This window comes from Triturus cristatus, chromosome 1_2, assembly GCF_964204655.1.
Source record: "Triturus cristatus chromosome 1_2, aTriCri1.1, whole genome shotgun sequence".
Lineage (NCBI taxonomy): Eukaryota > Metazoa > Chordata > Amphibia > Caudata > Salamandridae > Triturus > Triturus cristatus.
The window spans coordinates 1,079,828,679-1,079,852,227 of NC_140580.1; the positions used below are offsets into that span (position 1 = coordinate 1,079,828,679).

General features: G+C 43.0%; 1 protein-coding gene across 2 annotated transcripts in view; it reads left to right on the plus strand.

Moving 5' to 3' along the window:
• SNAPC4 (small nuclear RNA activating complex polypeptide 4) overlaps nucleotides 1–23,549 on the plus strand; it is a 267,076-nt gene that overhangs the window by 22,278 nt on the left and 221,249 nt on the right. For both annotated transcript variants that reach the window (XM_085613150.1, XM_085613161.1), the window contains exon 2: nucleotides 19,606–19,746. In XM_085613150.1, coding sequence (XP_085469276.1) covers nucleotides 19,608–19,746 — 139 coding nt within the window. In that variant the 5' untranslated portion in view covers nucleotides 19,606–19,607. The remainder of the gene's footprint in view (nucleotides 1–19,605; nucleotides 19,747–23,549) is intronic.

Sequence of the window (23,549 nt, forward strand, 5' to 3'; positions counted from 1 at the left end):
AATTGTCGGAGGTGATTTTAATGTTATCTTTGACCCCTTGTTAGATAGATCATCTCTTACCAAGTTTCGCCCTTCTAAGGTATATTTTGCTTTCAAATCATTTATTCAAACCACTAAATTAGTTGACATTTGGAGGTTACATTTTCCTACAGAAAAATGTTACACATTCTTTTCAAACCCTCATAATTCCCATTCTAGAATTGATTGTTTATTGGTTTCCAGGCACCTAATTGGTTCAATAACTGCTCCTCATATTGGTAACATTGATATTTCAGACCATGCGATGATTTCTTTGGTTTTGAACTTGGAGTCAACTTTTACTAAACAATCTAGATGGCGAATGAACACCGGTGTAATTTTGAATGAGTATAACAAGCCCAAGCTTTTAGCTGCTATTCAAGAATATTTTATAATTAATCCTGAAGGGTCTACTTCTATGATAACTAGATGGGATGCTTTCAAAGCTTATATTAGGGGCGTCACCATATCTATTATGGCCCATGAAAATAAAACCTTTCATGCTACTGTGAAAAACCTACAAAAACAAATTGCGAAATTTGAACGACTTTTTATTACATCCAACAATCCTCAATATAAATTTAAACTACAAAAATTGCGCTATGAATTTAATTCAATCCTCAGTAAAAGGGCAGGTATTCAAATTTCTAATGCTAAAGCTAGATTTAGTTTTAATGCCAATAGATCCGGTAAACTATTAGCTAATTATTTGCGCATAAAAAAAGATAAAACTCAAATCAACTCAATTCTTGGTCCTCATGGTAATATTGCTCTCTCTCACAATGAAATTGTTAATGAATTTATGAATTTCTACTCGGCATTATATAATAAACCAGATTTTCTGGAGGTTTCCTTATTGGACTCCTTTTTAAAATCATGTAAATTACCCAAGATTTCACAATCTAATCAAACTAGACTTGATGCTCCTATTACCAAAGATGAAATCCTATCAGCTATAAAATCTCTTAAAAAGAACAAATCTCCGGGTCCTGATGGGATCCCTGCGGAATTCTACAAAGAATTTCAGTTACACCTTTTACCATTTTTGCATCAACTTTTTACGTTTTTTGGATCCACTGGAACTACTTCTGGTTCTTTTACAGAAGCTTTAATTATAGTACTTCCAAAACCAGATAAAGATCCCACCAGAGTGTCTAATTATCGTCCCATATCTTTAATTAACCAAGACTGTAAATTATATGCTAAAATTCTTGCTACAAGATTGGGCCCCATATTAGATTCTATTATACACCCTGACCAATCTGGTTTTATGAAGAATAGATACTCTGCTAATAACACGAGAACTTTGCTACATATTATTGAACAAAGTCCCACGTTATCGATGCCATCTGGAATTTTAGCCTTAGATGCTGAAAAAGCATTCGATAAACTTCATTGGCAGTTTTTATTCCATACGTTGTCCTCATTTAATTTTGGAGATACCTTTATTCGTATGATTTCAGCTTTATATTCTGCCCCTACTGCTCGTCTATTTATTAATGGCCAAATTTCAACTCAATTTTCACTTTTTAGAGGTACAAGACAAGGTTGTCCTCTTTCTCCCCTCTTATTTTTAATTATGTTACTGTTAAAACCCTTGCCTATGCGGATGATGTGCTCTTATTTGTTAGTGACCCTATATCTTCTTTTCCCTCATTAATGGATATTATCACAAGGTATTCTGCAGTTTCTGGATACACTTTAAATACTAATAAAACTTAATTTTTCCCCTTAAATGTTTATTGCACTCCTGATATGCTCCCCATGCAGGAAATTATTTGGCAAAAGAATAAGATAAAATATCTTTGAATTTTATTTTCCTCTTCCATAAAATCGACAATCAATCTAAATTGTGATTTCATCCTAAACTATATTAAAGACAAAACGTCTAAATGGTCAGCATTACATCTTTCATGGTGGGGTAGGATGGATTCTCCTAAAATGACTATAGCTCCTAAAATATTCTATACCCTTGCTATGGTTCCTACTCAATTTCCATTAAAGTTTTATAAAGATGTTGATAAACTTTTGTCAAAGTTTTTATGGAACAACAAACCTCCTCGTATTGCGTATAAAAAATTAAAAGTTCCTAAACGTAATGCTGGATTTGGTATCCCGGACTTTTTTCTTTATCATAAAGCTTTTATCTTAAAACAAAGTTCATTATGGTTTAATTGCTCCTTTTTAAATAATTCTCCTACGTGGCTCCGTATTGAGAAATCAATTACGAATCCATTTCCTCTACCTTCTTTGGTGTCCATGCATAATAATGCCCCATTTATTCAAAAGTCAGTTATTATTAAATCCACTAAAATGTTATTTAATGATCTTGACTTAATTTTTCTTGTTCCCATGAATAACACTGTTGAATTATCTTTATGGTATAGTAATGTTATTAAATTGAATAGGAATGTTAATTTCTGGTTTTCATGGATTAAGGCTGGCATTTTTTATCTTAAAGATGTCTATTCTAATAATACGTTTATTTCTTTTGAAACGTTGCAAACAAGTTTTGGTTTATTTGAATCTGATCTTATTAAGTATCAATATTTGTGCAATTCAATTTTAGACTCTTTTCCTAATGCCATCCCCTCTACTGTTACAGTTGACTTAGCAATTTATATTCAAACAGTTTCAAAATCATCTCATGGGGTGTCTATTTTATATAAAAAATTATCTGATACTCTAGGTAGCAATATAGAGATGATTTCCACGTTTTGGAATAATGAACTTTCACTTTCCTTGTCCACTGACGCATGGAAAGATATTTGGCTTAATAGTATATCTGGGTGGTTGCCTGTTTCAATCTACCAAACTAATTCTTATATCCTGTATAATCGTATATGGACTCCATCACGTTTGTTCCAAGCTAAACTTCTCCCCTCTCCTGATTGTTGGCATTGTAAATCACATCCTGGCTCATTACAACACATGCTTTGTGATTGTCCTTTGGTTTTTAAATTTTGGTCTGAAGTCTGGGATATCATTAAGAAGATTTTTAAATTTCAACTTGATCTTTCCTATCAGTTAATAATCTGTAAATCTGCCATTCTTCCACAAAACATACATGATTTAGAGAGTAAACTTTTTGATTTTCTTATTTCGGCTGCTTTAAAATCCATTACTTTTTGTTGGAAAGATGTCTCTGTATTATCTGTTCATGCTTGGTGGTCATGGGTTATTCTTTCCAGAAGAGGTGCTCAATTATCTATGAAGGGGATCACTCATAATTTTTTTTCTTATCAATCTTTTTGGTTACCTGTTGATGAATATTTATCCATTTAATGCTGTATGAATAATTTTAATTCAAATTTGTACTTAATTTGATCAGTTTTATAATGGCATATAGTAGCTCTGTTTGCATTTTCTACGTCAATTGGTATATTTGTACCTTCCCTTCCCCTCCTTCTATTCTCCCTTTTGGTATTTTTTTATTATGTATTTTCTCATTACCTAAGATAATTTTTTCTATGATTTTGCTTACGATATATAATGTTATTTAGGTATTATTGCTTAATCATAATATTTTATGTGCTGTCTATCTTTTTAGTTGTATTTGAACAAAATTCAATAAAATATTTTGAACACAAGAAAAGCAGGCACACAGGGCAAACATTTGTCCCACTTCTGTATAAATGAGGGCTTCAGTTCAGCTCATTATTCCTATGGCAATGCTGACTTTAACATATTGATCTACAACGCCCACAGCGCTCAATCCGTAATCGAGTACATCCTAATTTTAGCTACAGACAGGCACAAATTAAAAAAATATAAGGGTTCAATGGAAGTTAGAAACTGACCACAATTACCTAATACTCCATATAAAATACAATATATCTAAAGAGTCCAGAGAAGTCCAAAATTTGAATAACACTGGTGTCCTCGGCAGACAAATAAGAATGAGATGGAACCATGCCCTTAAATCCAACTTAGAAGAATGGAAAAGGGAACCTTTTACTGCCACCTCCAAAAGCAGGTATTACATGGACTCACTGAGAATAACAAACTGTATGATACACTGTTGGCATCATTAACTCCGAAAGTTTTGAGAAAATGTAGTTTCAACTAATCGGCAACAATTGAAAACCTCTTTAAAGATGGATGCTCTGACGAAGCATGCAAGACAAGAAAAACTGAACTACAAATATTAGTCCACAGCGACTCTTCAATACAGAAAGTAAGAGCTGTAAGATCTTGCTACAAATCCCTCATCATAAAAAAGAAGAACGGTTCACTAAACTGAAAGTGACAGGAGCTTCAAATAGCTTCCATGGAAAAAGACACACAGGCTTTTTGGATACAAATTGAAGAAGGTTTGGGAACAAGAAGAAACTACCTGGACTCAAACAAGTAGTTTGGATAACCCTCTTCTCCACCATCTTTAACACCAAAGACTGTCTTGTCTAAATCAAGCTCACCCAGCCTGAAAACACTAACAAAATAAGCACTGATTACAGCAACATATGGATGGAGGTGTTCACAAGAGATAAAGTGAAGGAAACAATATCCTACAGAAAGGGAAAAAGCCCTGGTGCTAACAAGATATCTTTGGAGGCATTTCATTTCAAGCCAGAGTGGTGGTCAGAAATATTCATAAAAATCTTTGAAGAGGTCACTTCCACAAATTCCTGGGAAAAATAGTATCATTGTACTAGTATACATGAAGGGGAAAGAAATTGATCCAAAGTCCCATATGCCAATCAGCCTAATATCTATTGGCTGTTAGATCTTCTGAAAATTGATCCTCAGGGCAATGGGTGGGTAGTTTTTGAATGGAAAAATCTTCTCCCGCATCCAAGGAGGTTACAGTGAAGGACTCTCAATAGTTGATCAGATCTTCACATTTTTGCGTATAATACATACATTCAGTAGAACCATAAAAATACCTCTTCAGTGGCTTTGTTTTCATTTTTCATCTGCTTTGATTTGGTTCCAGACACCTCCTCTGGAAAAAATTGTCAACCTTGGCATCGATTGAGGCCTCCTGTCCCTGATCCAACTGCTGAAAACTGAAATAATCTCTCAGGTGAGACTGAGTCAAAAGGGGAACATCTGCAAAAAATACACATCAGTAATGGGGTCAACCAGGGTTGGGTCTTGGCACTCCTTCTGTTCTCCCTGTAGATCAATGATGTTTACCAGGAAGTTCCGGTAATAAATGGCTTTAATGTCCTGACTCTTCAGTTCGCCTGTGACTCAGTCCTAATTTCCAGGACCCCCAAAGGCCTACAAGCACAACTCGCAGCCAAATAAAGATACTGCAATGTTAATAATCTAACAATCAATACAGGATAAACAATAATCATGACTTTTAAGATGAAATGTCAACAAAAGTGTCTATTTTTCATAAATGATACAAAATTTGAAGAAGTCAATTTCTTGAAATACCTGTCGGTAACATTCGATAGCAATCTTTAATGGAATATCAACCTTTGAGTTGTAATAGAGAAATCTGAAAGTACAGCACATGCCAGCCATCTTGAGGATGGTGCGTACTTATGGCTTCTCTGAACACATTTTTCAAGCAAAAGTCAGTAGCTAAATTTCATATAGAGCTGAGTTAGGGGACTGGACAAGAGCACCAGACAAATAGGATGTTTCAAGAGGAAATTCTAAAAATCAGTACTCTAATTACCATCAAGCTTCCCCATGGTTGCCCTAGAGTCGTACGCTGGCTATCTTTGAACTAAAGCGAGTTGCCAGATGGCTCCCATAAAATATGGGCTCAAGAGACTGAGAGCACTTGGTGACAATTTGGTCGATTGGGCCTGGAAAGAACTCTTCTCCATAAACATTAAATTACCTTATGCAACATTATGGAAAAGGAACCCAAGAGACTCAGGTTGGTACTGTCTCCTGTACTCCATAACCTCGAACTATTGACAAAAAGATACATTTTATTGTAAATAAACATTTATCAAGGCTAATGTTAATATTGAAACTCGGAGCCCTTGAAAACTACTCGGAGTGTCCAACAATATCTGATTACGCTACCAAACCACAGAGAGAACAATTTTTGTTTTAGCAAGAGGGGGATGCTTGCAGTTAAGTCATGAACAGATGAATCCCTACCGTTTGGGATAAGTGCCCTTGTGGAGCAAGAGAGGACATGCAACATTTTATGCTGAACTGCAGTTTGTATAACACCATCAGGGCAAACACAATCACTCAGCTTTTACACAGAGTGCAGCTTGAACACCCAGATGAACACATCTCTTTCCTTTTAAATAATCTCTCAGGTCACAGAACAAAACAAATTGGTCTGTACCTGAAGAAGAGCTGGGATCTTCGGATGAAATTACTGCAAAATTTAAATCCCAGTAAGGAGCACATGCCAAAGAGCATTCTGGGACAAAAATGAACTATGTTATATGTTGGAGCAGCCACAGCTGCACTTTAATTTATTTTTGTGTACTAATGCTACATCCAATAAATTTAAATTTCACCACAATCAACCCTAAATACTGACACTTTTGGGCCGAACCAGACCACCTCTCACTTCTGACCTACAGTTCTGCTAGAACATCATCTACCCTAAGTCTTCCTGCTCCCAGCTTCCCTTTGGAACTTCTGGTCAAAGTTGCTGGACTTACTGGCTATTTTACTCACCTTCAGTGTCCTGTAACTACTAGTCTTTCTTCGTCATCCTTCGTCCTTCCAGTTTTACCTCTCCTTTCAGGCCTACTATATTTGCTCCACCTAGTGATCCAACACTGTTATGACTGGCCTGTTTGCACTGGAACACAACTAACTGTCCTATCCCTCCCTTATTTTAAACAACCAAAATCTAACAACAGTAAACTGATAGAGTACCTCCAAAGGTATTAAAAAATCATAAGATTTACAGGCTATCCTGTAGAGAAACTCATTAAATATTCTAGTACTTCGTGGTCTGACACAAGTTCCAGGAACTTTATTTCTCGGTAGCTGCAAATAATGTTTGTAATCTATTCGGGTCTGAAAGCAGCCCCAGGGCTATGAGAAGGCTAGGGCATCCGAAACTCTGTGCAATGAACCCTACGCTCCTCCTGCAACATGTATTTTATTAGTAAACAATAATTGTTAAAGCCAGTAGGTCTTGCCTTTCAAAGGTGAGTGCCGGCCTGTTGGCTTTGTCAGTGCTTGCTCGCATCGACACTTGCGTTATGATGCATGTGTCATGACACATGTGTATATGCATTGCAGTGCATGGATACACATTCATGCACGATGGTGCTTGTGGAATGGTAAAAAAAAAACATTTCTAGGTGGTCATCAGTACGTACGTGTGTTGCAACACATATTCATGTTTGCGTCACAGTGCAAGCATATATATGCATTGTAACGAATGAGCTGCTAAAACGCCGTGACTTGCCTCGCGGTGCTGATGCCAGCGATGGTAGCAGCAACCATCAATTATACGTAACAGGAAACCCCTGTGGGTCCCCTGTGTGACTACCTTGGGTGGTTCCTTGGGGTCCCAGCGATTCTACGTGCTCTAGGCACCGTGTCTAGTCAAGTCGAGGTTGTTATACCACTTTCTTAATATATGGTTTGGTCTCCTCCTGGGGCCCACTGTGTATTGTGCTACTTACTGTCGTTCTGGTGTATACATATTGTGTGCCTTGCTCTCTAATCTCATAAAGAGGTTAGTAGAGAGCGTTTAGTAATAAATACATATATATTTTATATATATAGATATATATATATATGTATATATATATATATATATATTTACCTTGCATGGTTCTCCTTTCATTTGGTCATTCAGGAGGTTATAATCTGGTAAACCAAGATGCTTAACATTCCTTCGAGACTTAGCCTGAAGGCTGCTCTCCATAGCTACCACTAGGATAGCTTTCAATAAAGGTTGTCTTTAACCTAATCATCAATAAGGGTTGTTTGGGCTGGTACAAGGTACCCACTTTAATTAGTGGACAGCATATACCAGGCCAACTTCTCACATTGGTGTGCAGCGGTTGGGATTCAAGCTTGCTTTTGTTTTACCAGATAACTCATTGAGTGACTAACTGAAAACCACTATAGGTATATAGGTACATATAATCAAGACTAGAATAAAGTAAGTTCTACTGAACTTAGAGTTGGGTAAGCCAAGGGTCTAGCACACCCTTTCTTCAACTCGAGAGTTTAGTAGTTCCCACTAGGTTAGGTAGGTGCAACACCACACAACACTAGTAGGTCTTCAAGAGCAGAAACCACTGGGCCTCTGTGAACTAAGTATGACCATATCCCATTCCAAGAATTGAGGAGTGTGTGTACTGCTAGGAAATTGAAGATAGGGAAAAACCCTGGAACTCAATGCCTCATAGAGGCTCTGCTTTTAGATGACCTCAGAAAGACCCCAGGGTCTGATGAGGCAGGCAGGTTGGGTGGGGCAGCAGAAGAGGAAAGGCCAGGAAATAAAACATCCAGTACCTAAACTCTGATGCTGACCAGGAGGATCAAGATGATTCTTACCTAGACAATCCAATCCTTCCTGAAGGTGAGGGAGAAGGCCTCAGTGGCCCTCTCTTTACCCCACCTGGAAGGGTTAGCAGTGTACCCAGAAGATCCAGATCGCCGTCTCAGGAATATACTCATTCTGGTACTTCTGTAGGGACCTCTGTTTCTCATAGGACTACTACCTCTCATAAAAGGGAGTCCTCTTATGAGAGGAAGTGCCAACTGCTTGACTTTGAGAGAGCTAAGCTCAGTCTCAAAAGAGAGCAAGTGGCCCTAGATAGGGAATCCCTAGAGCTTCAGAAAACTTCTCAAAGGTTGGGGCTAGAGCCCCATGGTGGCAGCAACAGTGTCCCTAGAGGTAGAGAACATACTCATGACCATAGCAACCTGAACACGATTGCCCCTCCCTACCAGAGTGGGGATGACATCCACAAATGGATAACTGCACTAGAGAGGGCCTGTAAAGTACAGAGGATCCCTCAGGAGCAGTGGGCAGCAATCTTGTGGCTCTCCTTTGCAGACAAAGATAGAGACAAGCTCCTCACTGTTAGAGAAGAGGATGCTGATAATTTCAAAGTCTTGAAGAGTGCTCTGATTGATGGGTTTGGCTTAACCACTAAACAATACAGGATTAAGTTCAGAGATACCCAAAAGGCACAGACTCAAGACTGAGTTGACTTTGTCGATTGTGCTACTAAGGCTCTGTAATTCTGGTTACTTGGCAGTAAAGTGTGTGATTTTAAAGGATTGTACAATTTAATTATGAGGGAGCAGATCCTTAATAATTGTCAAAGTCAGTTGTTGCATCAGTACCTGATGAACTCTGATCTGACCTCTCCCCAAGAATTGGGCCAGACGGCAGACAAATGGGTCAGAACCAGGGTGAGGCAGAAGGTTCAGAACCAAGGTGGTGACTCCAAGAAGCAGGATTCTAAAATCTCTGATAAGGGTGGGGAGAAGGGTAAAGACCAGAAGTCTTCTCAAGGGCCCCAAAAATCTGCATCTGGTGGGGAGTCCCAATCTAACCAAAGAAAAGGCAAGAAGAAACCTTGGCGTAAAATCTGTAAACAGAAGACCCATTGGACAAGTGATTGTACCAAGTCCAAGGACTCCACTCCAGCCACCATTGCCCCTAAGGCAACTGTTTCCCCTAGTTCAGCTCCAAGTGGTGGTACTCAAAATAAGGGTGTAGTAGGGTTAACCCTGGGATATGAGATGGACTATGGCCTAGTCAGAGTTCCTACTCAGGCTGTACTGATCTGTGATGGAGGCATGGATATGGCATCCTTATTTGTCAGTCCCAGTAATCTGGGCAAATACAGACAGCAGCCTTAGATAAATGGAGAAGAGGTCTTGGCATTCAAGGACACAGGAGCAAGTGTCACAATGGTGACAAAAGATCTTGTGGCTCCTGAGCAAATCATACTTGGTGAGATGTACCAAGTGACCAATGCTAGCAATGTCAGGACAGACCATTCCTTGGCAGCTATTAATTTCACCTGGGGAGGGGTAACTGGCCCTAAGAAGGCTGTGGTAAGTGCAGACCTCCCTGTTGAATGCTTGCTTGGCAATGATTTAGAAACTTCAGCTTGGGCTGAAGTGGAGCTCAGGACTCATGCAGAAATGTTGGGAATCCCTGCAGATGTGTTTGCTATGACCAGGTCACAGGCAAAAATGTCTAACACTGAACAGGCCCTGGATCCTGGAAGAATGGACCAGGCGCCTAGCAAGAAAAGGAGCAGTAGGGGTAAGGCAGTGTCTTCTCCCCGAGACTCTTGAAGGAGATGATCTCAGTCCTGAAGAAGGAACTGTCCCAGATGAACTTGAACCTGATCAGGTTGAGTTCTTGGGGACAGGGGGCCCTTCCAGGGCAGATGTGAGCGAGAAGCAGCTGAGCTGCCCTTCTCTTGAACCCCTCTGAAAGCAAGCTGCTGATGAGGCTGCTGGGAGTGCTAGTGGATCCCATAGGCTCTATTGGGATGATGGACTCCTTTACTCGGAGTGTAGAGACCCCAGGCCTGGTGCCACCAGGAGGTTGGTTATACCTCCGAAGTTTAGGGGCTTCCTATTGACTCTAGCAATGACATCCCTTTAGCAGGTCACCTAGGCTAAAACAAGACTTGGGACAGAATTGTCCCTCACTTTCATTGGCCTCACATGTCTGAAGACACCAAGGAGTTTGGTCGCTCCTGTGTCACCTGTCAAGCCAGTGGTAAGGCAGGTGGTACCACAAAGGCCCCCCTGATACCACTACCTGTGGTGGGGGTTCCCTTTGAGAGGGTTGGGATTGATATAATTGATCCCATGGATCCTCAAACAGCATCTGGGCACAGATTTATACTGGTGGTGGTGGACCATGCTACTAGGTATCCAGAAGCTATTCCTCTTAGGACCACTACAGCAGCTGTGGTGGCAAGAGCCCTCCTAGTAATCTTTTCCAGAGTGGATTTCCCTAAGGAGGTAGTATCAGAAAGAGGTGCAAACTTCATGTCTAGTTACTTGACTGCTATGTGGATGGAGTGTGGAGTGAATTACAAATTCACCACACCTTATCACCCACAATGCAATGGGTTAGTTGAAAGGTTCAACAAAACCCTCAAGGGCATTATTAAAGGCCTCCCAGAAAAGCTTAGGCACAGATAGGACATACTTTTGACCTGCCTTCTCTTTGCCTACAGAGAGGTTCCACAGAAGGGGGTTGGTTACAGCCCATTTGAGCTTCTGTTTGGACATCCAGTTAGGGGTCCATTGTGTCTAGTGAAGGAGGGATGGGAGTTACCTCTCAAACCCCCTAAACAGGATATTGTGGACCATGTACTTGGTCTCCGCTCCAGGATGGCTGAATACATGAAGAAGGCAAATAAAAACCTTGAGGCTAGCCAGGAATAGCAAAAGGCCTGGCATGACCAAAAGGCTGTGCTGACTGCTTACCAGCCAGGGCAGAAAGTATGGGTGTTGGAGCCTGTGGCCCCAGCAGCCCTCCAAGACAAACGGAGTGGCCCCCATACCATAATTGAGCAGAAGGGAGAGGTCACCTACCTGGTGGACCTTGGAACTCCCAGGAGCCCCCATAGGGTGCTCCATGTCAACAGGCTCAAACCATATGTTGACAGGGCTGACATGGGCTTGCTCATGGCTACTGATGAGGGACAGGAGGAAGAGAGTGATCCACTCCCTGACCTGCTCTCACAGAACCCTGATGATGGTTCAGTAGATGGTGTAGCCTTGGCAGGCAGCCTCACTGTCCACCAACAAACTGATTGCAGAAAAGTTCTCAATCAGCTTAGACATATGTTTTCACTGACTCCAAGTCAGACTACCTGATGCACTCATGAAGTGGACACTGGGGACAGTCTGCCTGTTAGAAATAAGATTTACAGGCAACCTGACCATGTCAGGGACTGCATCAGGGCTGAAGTCCAGAAAATGTTTGAATTGGGAGTTATTGAACCCTCAGATAGCCCTTGGGTTAGTCCAGTAGACCTAGTGCCCAAACCTCACACCAAAGATGGTAGGAGAGAGTTGAGGTTTTGTGTAGACTACAGGGGTCTCAATGCAGTCACTAGGACTGATGCCCATCCAATCCCTAGGACAGATGAGCTTATAGACACTTTAGCCTCAGCCAAGTTTCTGAGCACATTTGACCTAACAGCTGGCTACTGGCAGATCAAACTAGCTGATGATGCAAAGCCAAAGACAGCATTTTCTACCCCTAGTGGGCACTACCAATTTGTGGTGATGCCCTTTGGTTTGCAAAATGCACCTGCTACTTTTCAAAGGTTGGTGAACAAAGTCCTTACAGGTCTGGAAACCTATAGTGCAGCTTATCTAGATTATTTTGCTGTCTTTAGCTCCACCTGGGAGGATCACCTGGTCCACCTAAGAAATGTTTTGGAGGCCATGCAAAAAGCAGGCCTAACTATGAAAGCCACTAAGTGCCAGATAAGGCAGAGTCAGGTTGTGTACCTGGGCCACCTTGTGGGTGGAGGCCAGGTTCAACCATTGCAGAGCAAAATCCAGACCATCATGGACTGGGTTGCTCTAACCACCCAGACTCAGGTCAGAGCTTTCTTGGGCCTGACTGGGTACTATAGAAGGTTTGTCAAAGGTTATGGATCCATAGTGACCCCTTTGAATGACTTCACTTCTAAGAAAATGCCAAAGAAAGTTCAGTGGACAGTCAGCTGTCAAAAGACATTTGATGACCTGAAGCAGGCCATGTGCACTGCTCCCATTCTGCAAAGTCCTAACTACTCCAAATAATTCATTGTCCAAACAGATGCATCTGAGTTGGAGGTAGGGGCTGTGTTGTCACAATTGAATGATGAAGGTCAGGATCAGCCAGTAGCTTTTATTAGCAGAAAGCTGACCCCCAGAGAGAAACGTTGGTCAGCTATTTAGAGGGAGGCCTTTGCTGTGGTTTGGGCTCTGAAGAAGCTGAGGCCATACTTGTTTGGCACTCACTTCATTGTTCAGACAGACTATAAGCCCCTCTTATGGCTAAAACAGATGAAGGGTGAAAACCCGAAACTTTTGAGGTGGTCCATTTCCCTACAGGGGATGGACTATACAGTGGAACCTAGACCTGGGAGTAACCATGCGAATTCAGATGGAGTCTCCAGATATTTCCACTTAGAACATGAAGACTCAACTGGTCAAGGTTAGTTTAATGCCCTTACGTTTTTTGGGGGGGGGGGGGTTGCATGTACTTTAGGTACACTTCAGATTGGATTCTGGGGTACCCTTATAAGTCCCTAGTATATGGTATACTATGTACCTAGGGCATAGGTACCCCAGATGCCTCTCAGAGGCTGCAGCATGTATTATGCCACCCCTGGGAGACCATTCAAAATGACATAACAGGCCTGCTACAGCAGCCTGTGTAAGGTGGTGTATGCACCCGTTACTTAGATATAAGTTCACTATATCTATCCATATCACTGCACATATAAACCTATCAGTCACCCCTATGGCAGGCCTTATCAATCCTGAAGGCAGGGTGCTGGGTTTTATGTGAGAGGGTGCCCATGTATGAGCAGAGCCCCTCTGCAGCTTTCGGAACCTCGATTCCAGGGTTGTTTGTGATGCAGCCTACCATATACTCTTAAGTGCATTATAACCTCGCGGTAAATGCTAACTTTAAAACGGCTGCATGGAACGATGTCGTGTTTGGTGTCAAACACATTGGAATCATACTTCCACACCAGTAACTGGTGCGGGAGGTATGATTCCACCCTATTAGAGGGAGAAACATGACAGCACTGGTACACCAGGTACCAGCTTCACAGACCCTGGCATCACAAAATGGATGCTGCCAGTCACAGACACGAGTCTGCCCTCCTGCTTCTGGACGAAACTCCGGCAGGGGACGGCTGGACAATAGGTTTCCTGTCACAGGGAGGTGTGACCACCTCCCAGACAGGCTTTAGTGTATTGGGGCTGGGTGGGTGCACTCCAAGAGTGCTTCGATGTCTGCACTGGGGGCACATTTGGTGTCCCTGTGCATAGTCCAGCTCAAACTGGTTGCAGGGGCTATCAGCCCCTGCTCTGGCGCGAAACTGGACAAAGGACATGGGTGTAGCCACCCCTCTGTCCTGACCCTCCCATAGCTGGGTCCCCAGAGTTTGCCCCACCCCTTCCTTGGGTATAAAGTAGGAACCCCTGGCTACAGGACTTTAGATTTACCTGGACGAAACTCTGCTACAGAATCCCAGAACTTCCACTATCTACACGACGTTTGATGACCGAAGAATCTCCCTTGGAGTAAAGGAGTTACTCCCCTGCAAGGCAGTCACCAAAGACGCATCTGTCCGGTTTGCAACTACGCAGCTCCTGAAGGACTCCGAAGATATTGCAACACAGGAGGTGGGTTTCTAAGCATCCCCGTGGCCGATCCGTGCTCTCAGCAAACCTGAGATCCAAAGCCCTCGTGGGGACCGTGGAACCCGAACCCCTGGACACTGTGCACATTTGCAGCAGCAGATGCTTTTTGGCGATCCCTGTGGCTGTGCTGTGGGCTACTTGTAGTCCAGATCCCGAGCAGTGATACCACTGAAGATTACTGGCCTACACTCCACGAGTGTCCTGTGGGCTGGTATTTAGTGATTCCTCTAGAGGTCCCTTCGCGATCCCTTGTCCGTCGACTTGTGGGTCCCTGAGAAGGGTACTTTAACTTTCAAAGGGCTTACCTGGTTGCTCCAGACATGCCCTGACTCTCCATCGCTTTGGGTATCCCCAGGACCTTGCTGGTCCACACCGAAGCATCTTTACTCTAACCGCGTGGGTTGCAGTTGCCAAGGCTTGTTGGTCTCCAATCCGGACACTGACCCCCCAGCACTCAACATCCTTCGTGGGACAGCTTGCCTGTGGATTTTGGTCATCGTCGACGTCTTCTGGTCTCCGTAGCTGCAGAGTCAAGCTTCACCACTTCTCACCTGAAACACCCGACATCGGTGGACATTCGTCTATTGTGCCCCTGGTCACTGGCAAGTGACCCAGACTCTGTCCCCTCTGCTTTCAGGTTCTTCTCAGCTCCGGTCCAGGTTTGGATCACATGGACACTTTTCATCTTCACAGCAGCAGTACTTTGCAGCATCACGCCATTGAGAACAACGAAGATTCCCAACACCATTTGACACCTATGCACCCTGCTTCCCTGGGGGAGGTAACATGAGTACTCCGGTTCTCACGTGGGTGCTGGCCTTAAAACCTTCTAAGTTTGAAAGGGTTTGCTCAAAGTCCTCTCCTGAGTGTCCCTAAGCTTTAAAATTCCAACCGCGACTTTCCTTAGGATTGTACAGAGCTTACGGCTGTGTTCTCCCACTGCACGCGACCCCGTGGGTCCCCTGTGTCACTACCTTGGGTGGTTCAGTGGGGTCCCAGCGAGTCTACGTGCATTAGGCACTGTGTCTAGTCAAGTCGTGGTTGTTATACCACTTTCTTAATATATGGTTTGGTCTCCCCCTGGGGCCCACTGTGTATTGTGCTACTTACTATCGTTCTAGTGTATAAATATTGTGTGCCTTGCTCTCTAATCTCATAAAGAGGTTAGTAGAGAGTGTTTAGTAATACATACATATATTTTATATATATACCTTGTGCGGTTCTCCTTTCATTTGGTTATTCAGGAGGTTATAATCTGGTAAACCAAGCTGCTTTACATTCATTCGAGACTTAGCCTGAAGGCTGCTCTCCATAGCTACCACTAGGATAGCTTTCAATAAAGGTTGTCTTTAACCTAATCATCAATAAGGGTTGTTTGGACTGGTACAAGGTGCCCACTTTAATTAGTGGACAGCATATACCAGGTTAACTTCTCACAAGAGGCATTGCACAGTGCGATGCGGAAATGATCAACCGCGGAGGAAATAGCTCTCCGACACGAAGAAGCACATTGCATTCGCAGATGTCCCACCTCACCGGAATGGGAGGCAATTCTCTCACAATTCATGCACCTCGCCACCCCAGAAAACCCCTTTGCCAGGACTCTGCCTCGCAGACTCCCTCTACGTGAACCAGTCAGATACACACTCTCCTCTCCACCCTTATATGCCCCCCGAGACTCCACGGAAGCAGTATCCCGCATCTCCCATTTTCCTGCAACACTCCCCCCCTTGCCACACGCCGACTATAATACTGGCTACTGAATTCCTAATTCTGATATTCCACCCTGCCCTCCTTTCCCCCACCACTTACAGTTACCCACACCACACGCTGTAATTGCCTCCGACCCATCCCGCACCCTGTTAATCGACAAGTTTCTTGTTATCATGTCTTGCGATTTGAATTAATGCTCTAATGGCCCTCCAATTGTCAACCATAGTTCATGTAATGCTTGCTAAGCCTAGTAACAGCTGCTATTATCAGTCCCTATATATGAGTATGTTATGCTGTATTGTTTCTCAATGGAAACCCCCAATAAAAAGCATATTTAAGAGGCACAAAAAAATAAAAATTTAAATTCATTGTGCCAATGTGAGTATACTGTTATGGGTATTGCCTTTTGCAAAGAATTTCATTCAATATTCCAGAACCAGCATTTTGACATTGATACTGCCCATATACCATAGTGCCAAACCTTACCTCCAGTATTTCAGAGCTAGCGTTTTATTATGGTTTGCTTCCTCCAACCCGCCCTCTCCTCCCCAATATGCTTGATACCTTTGGTGCCACCATAAGTCCAGAATTATATTGCATGTACCACTGCTAGTCTCACAATCTTAAAACATGCAAACACCCTCTTACTCACTCACACTAGCTTACCCTCAATCATACTCACTCCCTCTCACATTCACACTTCCCCTCCAGTGGAACTCACTGTTACTCACATGCAAACGTACTTGTACTCACTGGCTCTCAATCTCACTTACACACTTGTACACACTCACCCTTTCACACTGACTCTGGGCCCTGGTGCAACTACCCTGGCTGAACATTTGATGGCTACACCCCTGACTCCCTTCCACTCTCTTGCAATCTCCAATTACTCACTTTTTCTAAAACAGTCACACTCCTTCCTTCAATCACTCCCTCGCAATCACTTTCACTTATTCATACCCCCACTCAAACTCAGATTCTCACTCACTTTCACTGTAATTGACACTCTCAAACACGCTTACACACACACTCTCACTCCTACTCAAATACTCAACTTATTTATTGTCATCAACAAAATTGTCTCACAATATACAATCACAAAATATTATATTCAACATATAATTAAGTACATAATCAATAGTCAAAAACACTCCATTGAAGACCCGCCACACAAAGTATACACATAACTAATACTCAAATAATCTGGATGAGACACCCAAAACCTACACATCATGGCTCTTCTCTAAGAGGAAAAATATATACAAAGTCCATAAATACTTATGGTACAGGTATTAATAACTTAGGATCTCAAACTACATCAGGGCAAGTGATTTATAGGAGCTTTAAAAAAACTATCAGCACACTGCACTTCATTTATTATTCAGAATAGTGCCACAGCTATTTTTCCTTATTAAAATAGATCCTAAAATACAATCATAATTATCATTCCATACTGATTGGATATTTAGCTGTAATACTCAAATCTATTATATACATACTGGCAGTCAACATGAACTTATATCCCGATACAAGAAAAACAAGCAGCAATCATTATCCAAAACAGGTCATCATGGTAGCTGTTTGACATCTACCATTGGCGAGGAGTACGTATTCATATATCCTAGAGCAGTAAGGTACTAACAATGGTATTATCACACAAAAAGGATTGGGGACCGGGAGCAATTTAGAAAGAAAGGAGGTCCAGTACCCGTGCTCCCACAGGATAACGTGTATACAGTGGGGTGGGTAACTGTTCCTCGGATCTCAGAGAAGTAGTAACCAAATTATGGTTTGTAAAAGGAAAAAGTGCTAATTGGTCAGACTCACAGTAGGTTGGATCTGAAATTGTGATGGGGAGAATCCCTCCTTTTGGATATAGTGCCCTCACACACCCTTGCGGGTGTCATGCATCATCATCGGGCGTTGCTCCTCGCGGGGGTGGCGCTGCAGTCTCTCACGGGTCCCGCAAGAGGGCTCTTTAGCGGAGATCTTTTAAGGAGACACCGCAATTGTGCATGTGGGTGTGTGGGCCTAGGGAAGAAGGTGAGTGAGTGTTTTAAAATTTCCAAGCGGTACCCAGAACCTGTGTTTATTCAGGGGTCCGAATGGTAAATTATAAAAGGTGTGGATCCTGGAGCTCCTCTTAAAAGCAAATACCCTTAATTCAAAACCAGGTCCTAGTTGATATTTTCCTCATTTCTGAGATTCTTTAAAAACGTGAAAATACTTTGAGCAGCCTTTCCAACCACCCCCAAACCGAGTTGCTAATCTCTGTTGATGAAGTTTAATAATCCAGAAACACACGTGGAAATGCATGTGTCCAGGGATGCACAACACTGGGTGGGCCAACAATGCACCATCACTGGTGAGTAAACTAAAGTGACTGTTATATACCTCTGGGAGAAAATGCGTGCTGAGATGTCAGGCAACGTGGCCCCTCCCCCTTGTATTCTTTTAGAATGCTTTTCACTCTGTCATTCACTGGGTTAGCTTCATGAGCCTGGCATTTTAGCACTGTATTTTTTCTCTTACTAGATATAGTGCAGTGCAATCATTGGATGGAAATATAGGTTTTAACATGACATACATTGTGACTTGCCATGGCTTTCCGTCAGAGCCATGAGTTTCTCTTTGATTCTGTCCCTCCGGGGCCTATATTTTGTATTTGTTTATACTTTTGAAGTACTACAAAACCAGTTGCTTCAAGAGGAGTTTGGAAGTTGCTGTTTACCTTCCAATTATTCGGCATTTGGACGTTCTATTGTTGATGTTGTGTTGTTGGCAATGCATTCTAATGGACATGGCGCACGTTTGCAATGGGTGCCCTCAGGAGCAGGCATTGATGTGGGGAGAGGCAACCAATGCTTTACTACTTGAAGATAACTTAAATAAAGGAATCTGCTGGATCCGTCTGGTGTCTTGGATGCATTTGAGTATGATGGAAATAGATTTATCTCTAGTGACATAGATGGTAAAAAAACATCATTGCACCGCCAAAGTGTAATAATGAAGAGCCAAGTACATGTTTTCTGTTGGTTGGATTGATGCTAAAGCCGCCATACTTTATTCGGATGTACTGTGGATATGATATGGTACCTTAAGAGTTAATTGCTTCGAAAGAGCTGCCGAAAATCCGTAGAAATGTCTGAACTTTCGTAACCTAAACTTTAGGTGTGCCAGGTACATGAACATTCAATTTTCCCTTTGCAAATGGAGGATCAGCCTTCTGTTGAATACATATCCCGCTGTGGGAGTGATAACATAATTTCTTTCATACAATTTACGTGTTTTGGAGTATTTCTCATGTTGCATTGCCTTTCATCACATGCCGGTGATTGTTGGGACGAAAATTGCCGTATGTGGGTCTTGAAAGCATGGGCAGTTGAAGCACAGTAACCCCTGATAGCCCCTCCACCAGATCTGACAGTGATGAGGTCAACTTTGTACTCAATCAAAGCTTGTGTTTTGTTTCTGAAGATGTAATTTGTATGGGAAGCTAATGCTTTATTCATCGATTTATGTGCAAATCTTTTTTTCTGTTTCTTTTAGCCATGTCTGTGGAAGACCTAAATGCAGAAAGAGAGAGGATTCGGAAGGAAATCGCAGCACTTGAGAAAAGCCTCGATCCCAAAGACGCTTCCATTGAAGTTGTTGTTTCGGATTCCATCTCTGAGTCGGCTTCGGAGTCTGGTGAGATAAAGATATCCAATGAAGGCATGATGGAGTTGGGTCCTCAGTCCCACTGGTCGCAGAATATATTGGCCATTTGTGTGCACAAAGCTTAGATTTTGCCGAATTTGAGAAAGTAAGGTTGTTATTATAAATGCCTCATCGTGGTATGCTGCTTTCTCCTCTCATCTTCAGTTTTTTTGTAGTTTAATTTAGTTTAAAGGCATTATTGTTTCAGAGGCGACGAGAGCAACAACACCTTGCTCTTGAATCCTCTTCTGATGAGCCTGCCTGGATTAACCGAAGGTAAAAATACGTTTTTGGCCTATCATTGAGTGCCAGAGAGCGATTTCTGCAGCTTACTGTTATTTATTTATGGAGGCATTTTCCCTCTAGAGATTCTAGTTCTGCATATGCAATGATTTTCAGCTTCTGACATTCCCCATCCAACTTTATACACAAGCATTGGTCGCCTACAATTACAGGGAATCTTTGTTGCCCATACAAATTCTTTTAGCCAATGTCAGCATCAAGTTTCATCTTAGAGTCTTCCTGTCCATCCCCTAGTGTCCTGCTAGACCCAAAGTGGGCACCATCAGAAGCCATAAACGTGCCCCGAAGGGGATTGCGTTTGGGACTCTCCCATGGAGGGATTTGGAAGGCTTAGTTTTCTGTAGGGGGCAATTCCTGCGTAGTCAAGCTCGGTACTGGATGGGACAGAGCCTGACCGCAGCTCCTCCCAAAGAGACGGTAATTGCCCCAGCTAACATTAGGCGGAAACTACTTGTTGCCTGTCTGCTAAAACCGTTTGCTCTTTCATGTACATTTATCACTGTTGACCTTATGGGGCCCTATTATGTAAAGGGTGCACTCTCCCTGTTTGCGCCCGGTGCATCTTAAAACAGGTACGCTGGGCGCAAACAGGGAAAGTGCGCCGTATTACATAGAAACGCTGCCCCCAGGACAGCCACAAACTCGTGCTGTCCTTGGGGCAGCGCTTTCACCTGAAATACGGAGCAGCTTTAAAGCAGCTGCTCCATGTTTCACAGTGCAGACGGCAACCCGCCTGCACTTTTAAAGGCGATTAGAGACCCCCTTGCAGGCGGGTGCAGTCAGAGACGCTTCATTTGTTAAACAATTAGGTGTCATGGCCCTTCTCGGAAGGCCACTGCTGCCTGCACTACACAGTGCCCTTGCTAGTTCTGCAAATTACAATACCAACATAACACCTAACCATTACACTCCTACAAGTGTGACAATTCAGACTATGTGAAGCACACAAAGCTATAATAATGGCGTGAGAGGTTGTTGTTATTATTTTCAGTGCCATTTGACTTGATAAGCACAGTTGTTTTGGTCATCTCAGACAGTGCCACCATGTGGTGGACTGTCACAGAGCCGGTGCTATCAATTAAGTGCCTGTGCCGAGCACCGGAAACCACTAGCTCAAATTAAGCACTGCTGCATCCGCTTGCAAGGGAATGTCTGGGGGGGGATCCATGTAACCCCTTTCCCCCGCCAGAGGGCTGCAATTAGGGGTGCACTGTCAGTGCACCACCTTTGAGGTGGCGCACTGTCAGCGTGCCCCCTGAGAGCTTCTTTGCCTCTGCGCCCGCGTCTAGAGTACGGCGCGAACACAGAGGCAAAGGGATTCCCACATTTGCATGAGGCACGCCCCCTGAAAATAGCGGTGGTGCTTTGTGTGTCATCGCTATCAGTATTACAGAAAGGGCCGCACAACCGTCTGCGACCCTTTCTGTAATACCAAAGTGCCCCGGGGGGGCATGCAAAGCGGGCTCAATTGACTGTTGCGCCCCTGAAGCACCTTCTGTAATACAGCCCATGATGTTTCTTAACTGGCTAGCTGTTCTTGCCTAATTGGAGTAAGGGGACTTACTTTCTGGACAACTGCACTCTCCAGGACAAGCTTGTAACTTTCGGGGCCAAAACTGCCTCCATCACCTGCAGGCTTCTCGAAAGACCAGCACTCTCGCCCGGCTGAATCCCACATACAGGGCCCATCTGGCTCAGACCATTGTTTTTTACACCATAATATTTTATAGATACACTGTTGATGTTTATCTGCACCTGCAGCTACAGAAAGGCTCCTTTTTGCAACATTAAATTGGATCTTGCCTACTGAAAATCCAAGACTAGATGCACCAAAACATGCTCTGCCTCAATGTTTGAAAGTATGTGATTCTACTTAACCACTGCCCAGCGGGGGTAATTCCCCCGTGGTGCGGGGGGGAGGGGGCACGGCGCCGCTGTGCTCGTGACGAGCTGAGCTCGTCATGACTCACAGTGGAGCTGTGCTCATGACGAGCTGAGCTCGTCACGACCCCGCCCACTGATTAATTATCCCGCACAGGCAGGAAATTAATTACGTGTGGGTGGGCTGCGGCAGTTATGACGAGCTCAGCTCGTCATGAGCACAGCTCTACTGTGACTCATGACGAGCTGAGCTCGTCATGAGCATGCAACGGGTTAAGGGCCCGAATATCCCTCGCATCCTGCTCAACTAGCAGATTTCAGTCATCAGTAAAAGTGTGAACATTTAGGCATCACTATCTACTCGAACTTGACTTTCATACTTCATGTTAACACAATGGTCAAAGGCATATTTCACCATTTATGTGTAAAGTAGGCTGTCTTCCTCTTGGTATCACAGTGATACAAGATCACATTAGTCCTTGTGGTGGCAGTATCCTATCTGAACCACTGCATTGCCACCTACACTGGCATACTAGCCACGCTTTCAACAGCCTGCACAGAAGTCAGAATCACTCCGACTTGAATCTGCGCTGGTCAGACCATATCACAGTATCACTGAAAGCTCTGCACTGGTATCTGATGAAGCTCTGTACATTGTCCATGAGGCCCTACAAGGGAGGGCCCAACTTCATCTAATTAAAATTTTACAGGAGTACCAGTCACATGCCCCCCCCATCCCCAGGTCCTATTGACCACTGAACCTTCCAAATATGATCGGTTCAGAGAGATATCTCTTCATTCTTAGTGCTCCATTGGCTTGAAGACCTTCTTCCTGAACTTACTCCCCCCTTCTTAGATTTGAAGAATATTTCACAAGAATCTCTAGATGACCAAAAACCTGCTTGTCCTTCTTGAAGGCCTTTGACCCCAGCTCCCCCTCATGCATTCAGCGTACATCGCATTCTACACCTTTGTTATGTTTTTTTGGCACAGAGACATGTTGTATCTGGAACACACAGTGTTGTCCCTACTCACTGTATGAAATTGGATTTTTATTTGGGTTGGTGACCACCCGCCTTAATTTAGGACAATGTGTAAAGTATATTATACAGTACCAAACCAGAAATAGAGTCAAAGTGCAAAACAATAAAGATTCCAAAACGAATTTGAAAAATAGAGTAGAATTCAATAAACAAAACAACACCAAAGTCACAAAAATCAAATAAGGGGGACTAGAGATCTGAATCTGTAAAGTTTAAAGTAGGAATAACAGCTCCCATCCAGCTCCTGTTATTGCGCATGAACAGTACTAGTCTCTTCACCGTGCTCACCACATGAAACAGACATTCTCCTAAACCGTCTGGAATAACTTTTAACTGAAAACCTCAAACCGATTTTGTCTAGACTTGATAAGCTAGAGCCCAATGTGGAACTTTGAACAAAATCTGTTTTTTTTTTGGTTTTTTTTATTTGTTTTTATCAATAAACAGGAACTGGTCCATTCTCAATACCGTGGCAAATTAACTACCAAAACCCATCTTTGCCCTAAGACGCAGCAAGAATATTGGGGATATTCTGGTACACACACAACCAAGAGCACCATCTTCCAC